This window comes from Pyxicephalus adspersus, chromosome 10 (assembly GCF_032062135.1).
Source record: "Pyxicephalus adspersus chromosome 10, UCB_Pads_2.0, whole genome shotgun sequence".
Classification (NCBI taxonomy): Eukaryota; Metazoa; Chordata; class Amphibia; order Anura; family Pyxicephalidae; genus Pyxicephalus; species Pyxicephalus adspersus.
This window is the reverse complement of record NC_092867.1, coordinates 5128673-5134962: the sequence shown is the minus strand read 5'-3', so window position 1 is coordinate 5134962 and position 6290 is coordinate 5128673. Positions and strand designations below refer to the sequence as shown.

The 6290-nt window shown below is 42.1% G+C and overlaps 1 protein-coding gene across 23 annotated transcripts in view; it reads left to right on the top strand.

Moving 5' to 3' along the window:
- The window catches only part of ABLIM1 (actin binding LIM protein 1), a 150075-nt gene that overhangs the window by 83532 nt on the left and 60253 nt on the right, over window positions 1–6290 (top strand). For all 23 annotated transcript variants that reach the window (XM_072424570.1, XM_072424567.1, XM_072424566.1 and 20 more), the window contains 2 exons: window positions 1398–1524; window positions 3771–3864. In XM_072424570.1, coding sequence (XP_072280671.1) covers window positions 1398–1524; window positions 3771–3864 — 221 coding nt within the window. The remainder of the gene's footprint in view (window positions 1–1397; window positions 1525–3770; window positions 3865–6290) is intronic.

Genomic DNA, 6290 nt, shown 5'->3' with positions numbered 1-6290 from the left:
TGCCCATTATGAGGGGCTCCCATCCTCCCTGTGCTGAGTTCCTGGATCTGTACCCCTGGTGTGTCCATTATGATGGGCTCCCTCAATTCCTGTAAGAGTTTTATTCCTTTTATATTATATTTTATATTTTTTTTATATTTTATATTTTTAAAGGAACGAAACAGGTGGGGTTGGTACTGAGGCATCTTGGGGTTGGAGTCCCCAAGTCCAGGGGGTCATCCAGGGGGTGACCTGGCCCCAGTTCCCACCAATAATATCTCTATAATATAATTCTGTTCATCATTGGTTAGATTAGTACATTTTGTAGATTTTGTGGTATAATTAGCCCTTTGGAGGGCACCGCTTCTAATCACAGCGTTCCGTAACTAAGTGGACAAGCGCACCGCTTCACCCCGGGCTGCACGCTAATGCAGAGACATTAGTAACAAGCTTGTCAGAATGTATTGCTGTAACTGACGTGTGAGATTACCCGGTGCCCCCTCCTTGCCCTTCCACCCACATCTCATCCAGCACCTCCAATTCCTGGGGACAGGTAATCTCTGCACAGGTGCTGCACAGTGAGCTGTGTGTGCCATCTAGTGGACAGATTTGACATTACACCGGGCTGCTTATAGAACTTTATTAAATATATAATACTCAATAGTCAAAAGGGATATAAACTCATTTTGTGTGCAGGTAATCTCTGTACAAACCCAGACATAGTAAATGTGACCCCATCACTGTGCTGTACACAAATCAGATCTGTGGGAGGGGCCTGGCAGCTCCACCCACAACAGACTGCCTGCAGAAAACTACAGAAGGGGCGGAGACAAGACCAGGTATGCTGCACAAGTAGAGAGGGCAACAGTGACCAGTCTGTATTACAGGAAGCTGTATCACACCTGGAAAGTTGCACAGATCCGTAAGAAATACACTAAGCACACTAACATTCCAGTGGATGTTGTATGTACACAATATTTGTTTATCCCAAAGCTCAAACTGTCATTCGGTACACATGGAGGCTGCTGGTGTCCTGATGTGTAACAATATTAGCTGACATTAATGTTTGAATTACTGCTATAAAATAAGCATGCAGCAAGTGAATTCCTAACATATCTGATGCAGGACTCATGAAATGATAAACAATCGCCATGTTATTAGCTTTGAAATCCAAGTTAAGGTAACAAGCCAATGCGTTTTTGGGGCTGTGCAGAGGCTCCTTCATCAGGCTTTATATCAAACAGACAATATAAACGATACAACCTTATGGTCGCCTGACCATTGCATCGATAATCGGGCTGTAAGATCTGTGCCCAATCCACCCTGTGCCTGGCGCTGCGCTGTGACTGCCTTGTGAATTGCATCTCTGCAGAAATGGTAAGGACCGATATCTAACATTTCTCTCTTCTGGTTTGCAGGCTGCGCCGGCTGCGGCAGGGACATCAAGAACGGGCAAGCTTTACTAGCGCTGGACAAGCAGTGGCACCTCGGATGCTTCAAGTGCAAATCCTGCGGCAAAGTCCTGACCGGCGAGTACATCAGCAAGTACGTGTCAGATAAGAATTATTTTGTATTTCCACTTTTATTGTTGTTTTGTGTTTATGGAAGCCACAGCAGGCTCATTAATATTAATAATATTATTAATAAACAGGATTTATATAGCACCAACATATTACGCAGCGCTGTACAATAAATAGGGGTTGCAAATGACAGACAGATACAGACAGTGACACAGGTGAGGACCCTGCCCCAAAGAGCTTACAAAATATTAACATACCTTAAAAAATGGGTTGTGAAAGATTTATATCCTGCACTGTGTCTTTAGGAAGGGTTATCAGCTGCCTGACCTCATTCTAAAAACATAAGCTGTCTCCCAGAATGCACATCATGGCATCAAATATAAATGCCCCAAAGGAAATATAAACAACTACAAGGTTCAGTTATGCAGAATTCATTTTCTTGCCTAAAGCAGCTAGAGCCTAAATCAGGCATGTCCAACGTCTGGCCCAGGGGCCAATTGCGGCCTGTGTTTAGATTTCCACCGGCCCGCAGCCTCTGTCATAAAATCAATAATATGCGGCCCGCCAGCATTGTTGACCACAGTATAAAATGCGTACACGCGTACAAAAAAGCTATTTTATATTTCATTAGAGTTGATCAACCTTCTTGCATCTATTGTCCCGCTACTCAGCGGGCATAATCGACAGGATGGGAGTCCCCATGTGTGCACAGGGAATCCCCTACGTCATTATAGTGGGCGTGTGCTGTACGGGACCCGCACAGACCACACCCACTCTGATTCCAAGAACGTGCTCTGCACAGAGCCCACACTGCCACCGGGCTCCATGCACAGGGAATCCCTCACCTCTCCCTAGTGGGGTGCTTTGCAAGACCCACGCAGACCATGCCCACACTAATCCTGAGTACAGGCTGAATTGTCGCCCCCCCCACACATTTTCACCTCACCAAATCTGGCCCTCTTTGCAAAAAGTTTGGACACCTCTGGCCTAACTAGAAAAGCCTGTCCCCTTCCAACATGCTGCAGAGAAGGAGTCTTGCTCTTGGTGTGGAAACAGTAGGCTATCTGCAGGGATCTGGCAACCCCTGCTGCGTCAGCACTGTCATTAGTAAAGCTGATGCTCCTTGATGATTGGAAAGCATGGGGACCCCAAATGCACAGCAGTCCAACTTTCTATACCCCTGCTAATATGTCATTTTGGACCCTAAAGAATATGGGGCCCCGGGCAATAACCCATCCAGAAACTGGCAATCTGGTGAGCAGTGCCTTGCCTTGTTAGGTTTTCCGTAACTACAAATGATACAATGATGCAGTGATCTGCAGAACCCTTATAATAAAGCAAATCCCTGATGTAGCCCAGACAATTACTGATTATTTCTACTTTTATAACAGAATTATTGAATTTTGGAGCAGCCCAGACCTCCATACACAGAGCTGCCACTCTATACATGTGTATTGCAATGCTGTCATCTAGTGGAAAAAATAGGAAACAGCAGCCATACCTGACCTTGAAAAAAATCATTCACATTAAGGGCATTATTTATAAATGTTACCAGGAAATAAAATAATATATTTTTTGCTATTCATAATTGATTACAATATTTGTTTATTCCTTATCCAAGTCTTTATTATGCAATGATCAGCTCAAGGTATTGCAGTATTTGCACAACAGATTGAGGGCTGTTTGACACCACATGACATTTATAAATAATTTGGCCAAAAATGTTCTGTTGAGTGTTTGAATTTCCAGGGGGGGCTGATTAACACTGATATATCCACAAGCTTGGATCATGATTCCAACACTTGTCATCTGTGGGGAATAATAAAGCTTTAAAGTAGAACTCCAGACAAATGGCTGAACAGAGAAACAAATTCACTGATTTACAGTTCTGTGCAATCTCGTTGGAAATATAGTATGGAGACAAATTTAAGGTTGTTATACTGGCACCATAAGCCTTTTTTGTCATGACGTCCCCTTTGTATGTGATGAAGAATGGTAAAAAGTCCCTCACAGATTTGATACAAATAAAAATTATAAAGTATTGATTCTGACCTGGTATTACCCCCTTGGCATTATAATGTTACAGCCTCCATGTGGCCTCACTTTGTACATAGCTGTAGCAATGATAACCCAATATTTATTAATAGATGTAGCAATAAAATGTCCCTGCATGTTTTTGCAGCGCTCCGGATAATGTTGGTGCTATACCAGTTGTTCTATAATACTTGAGGTATCTATATTCTGCTAACAGATTCTCTGTTTCCTGATCAGAGATGGCTCTCCATACTGTGAAAAGGATTATCAGGTTCTCTTTGGGGTAAAGTGCGAAGCGTGCAATGAATTCATCACAGGCAAAGTGCTGGAGGTGAGTTGCCATGTATTTGTATTGTGTATAGAAGTGAGCAGAGAGGTGACCATGAGCAAAATTATTATTTTTTTGGAACATTTTAACAATCAGGAGTCATGCCTATACCGATCTAAGAGAATGCATGTAAGTTCTTTGTGCATACAGACAAATGTTATATGATGCAGGTGGAATGTACTGAGTCCAAATGGTGCAGTGCCAAGTAAAATCGTTCCAAGGGTTCTGTTAGGTCACCTCTTTTGGGGTCTGAGTTGATACTACACTCTCTAAAGAAGAAAAAAAAAGGTCTAAGGTCCCTATTTATAAATGACCCCCCCAGTCAATTCCTCTAAAATTCACTGACAGATGGCTGTATCTCTCTACAAGTCTCCTATTAAAACAATGACTTGTTCTGCCACCTAGTGGCTAATTTTGAAAAGTGCACAGCTGTCACAATAGGAAATGAATAGGAAAGAAACTAATATTATGAGCAAATTAAATGGGGAATCGTTTAAAAATAGAGCCCCAAAAAGCTGCAGAAACCAGCTTTGCTCACTTCTATTCTATTCTTCTATATATTGCTGGTATTTTATGGTTTTGGGGAATGTGGCTTATTTGTGCCCCCAATACTTTGGTTAGCAAGGCTTCACTTGTTATAAGAAGCAGATGTTCAAAAAGCAGTCAATATTGAATAATCTGACTGTGATTATCAATGAATATTTGTCATCTATGGAGTGAAGAGGGTTGTCATATTTGCCCTACTATACCATGTAACCCAGCAGCTTAAAAACCTGGAATTTCTTTCAATTCTGCCTTTTGGATTTGGCCAAAGAATGACTTCCAGAAGCTGGGAATTGCATGGGGAAAAAGTTACATTGTATCAAGTCCTGTACCATAGGTGTAAGCTGTAATTGGTTAATATTCTGGATTCAGCATTATTTATGGCAATAGAGATTGCTGTCTAAAGGATATTGCAGATGGCATTTGTAATCTGGATAATGGAGTTTCTTGATCTTTTGTACTATTTGCTCCTTTAATTAAATTAATTCCTGGTAATCCTATTCAGATACTATTTGTTATAGGGCAGGGGCGTCAAACTCAAAAACACAAAGGGCCAAAATTAAACACTTAGACAAAGTCGCGGGCCAACCTTGAATTTTATTGAAAAATGTTTCCTTCTCATTAGATAGACATAAAACCTTTTCATATGGAAACAAAAAAGTTTTGCTTCACATTCAATCTGGGACGCCCTCTTCATTGAAATAGCGCCGCTAGTAAAATTCCCAGCATTACTTGCATCTATAAAAAAGTCCAATGCGGGGCCACGCATAGGCAGAGAGCCCGCTGGTCTATAGACACGTCTCATGCTGGAAATTGTAGTAGCTGCACTATTTCAATGCAGCGGCGGGCCAGCTGCAGTTCATATTTAGGATTCCTTTGGGGGCCAAAAAAAAAGGACGTTGGGGGGCAGATTTGGCACCCGGGCCAGAGTTTGACACCCCTGTTATATGGTGACAATATTTCCTCTCTGCCTTCCGGTAGGGATCCTGATTTGTCACCCCGATTCATGGATTTCTGATGAACAATACCATTGGCCATTTCATTACACGGCCATTGTCACCTTTAGGAAACCTTTCCTAATAAGCGTCATAGAGCCATCGTGCAAGACCTGAAGATGAGAGGGAACAAACAATGCAAAAAAAGGAAAAAACAAATATTTTATAGTTCATGATACCCAGATAAAGCAATTGCCCCCTATTTAGTGTTTTAATCTTTGAGTTTTATGTTAGATTTTACGATCACATCAGATATAGAAGTAATTTCTGAGAAAATCTCCAACACACAGGTTGTGGATATGATGTGAGAAGTGAAACTTTATGTCCTGGACTTGTAGTGATCTTGGATATCTTTTTCCTTGGCATTGATCTTGGACCACAGGCACTCCGATTTTACAGGTCCAGGCATCCTTGTAGCTGGGTTGCTGGTGATGAGTCTTTAATATCTGGTGTGAAGGATAAATGCAGCTATGGATCATCTGCATGGAGGTGATAAGGCTGAGCTTGGATATGGGTTGTGTTGCTCATTGGGCGAATTCAAACCACAAACTGCATTGTGGAGAGGACAGAACCCCGGGGTGCTGATATGAAGGAGACCAGGATAGTCTTTGATGTTCCAGCTGTGTCATCGATAACCTAAACCTTCCATAACCTATTAAAATGTCATGGTCAGGAATGCTGCTGAAAGTTGTAAGAGGATTAAGATGAAGCAGTCATCCTTGTCCTTGGCTGTACACAGAGAGGCTTCATCTGTGCAACCAGAATCAGCAGCCAGTAGGCCAGCCGCAGAGTTTTCCAGAACTTTCTTTAAGTAGTTTAGGAAAAGTCTGAAATGACTTCTGATGGCTGATTTCATGGATGTCACAGAGTGGTGCAAGGTCCGTGTCATTG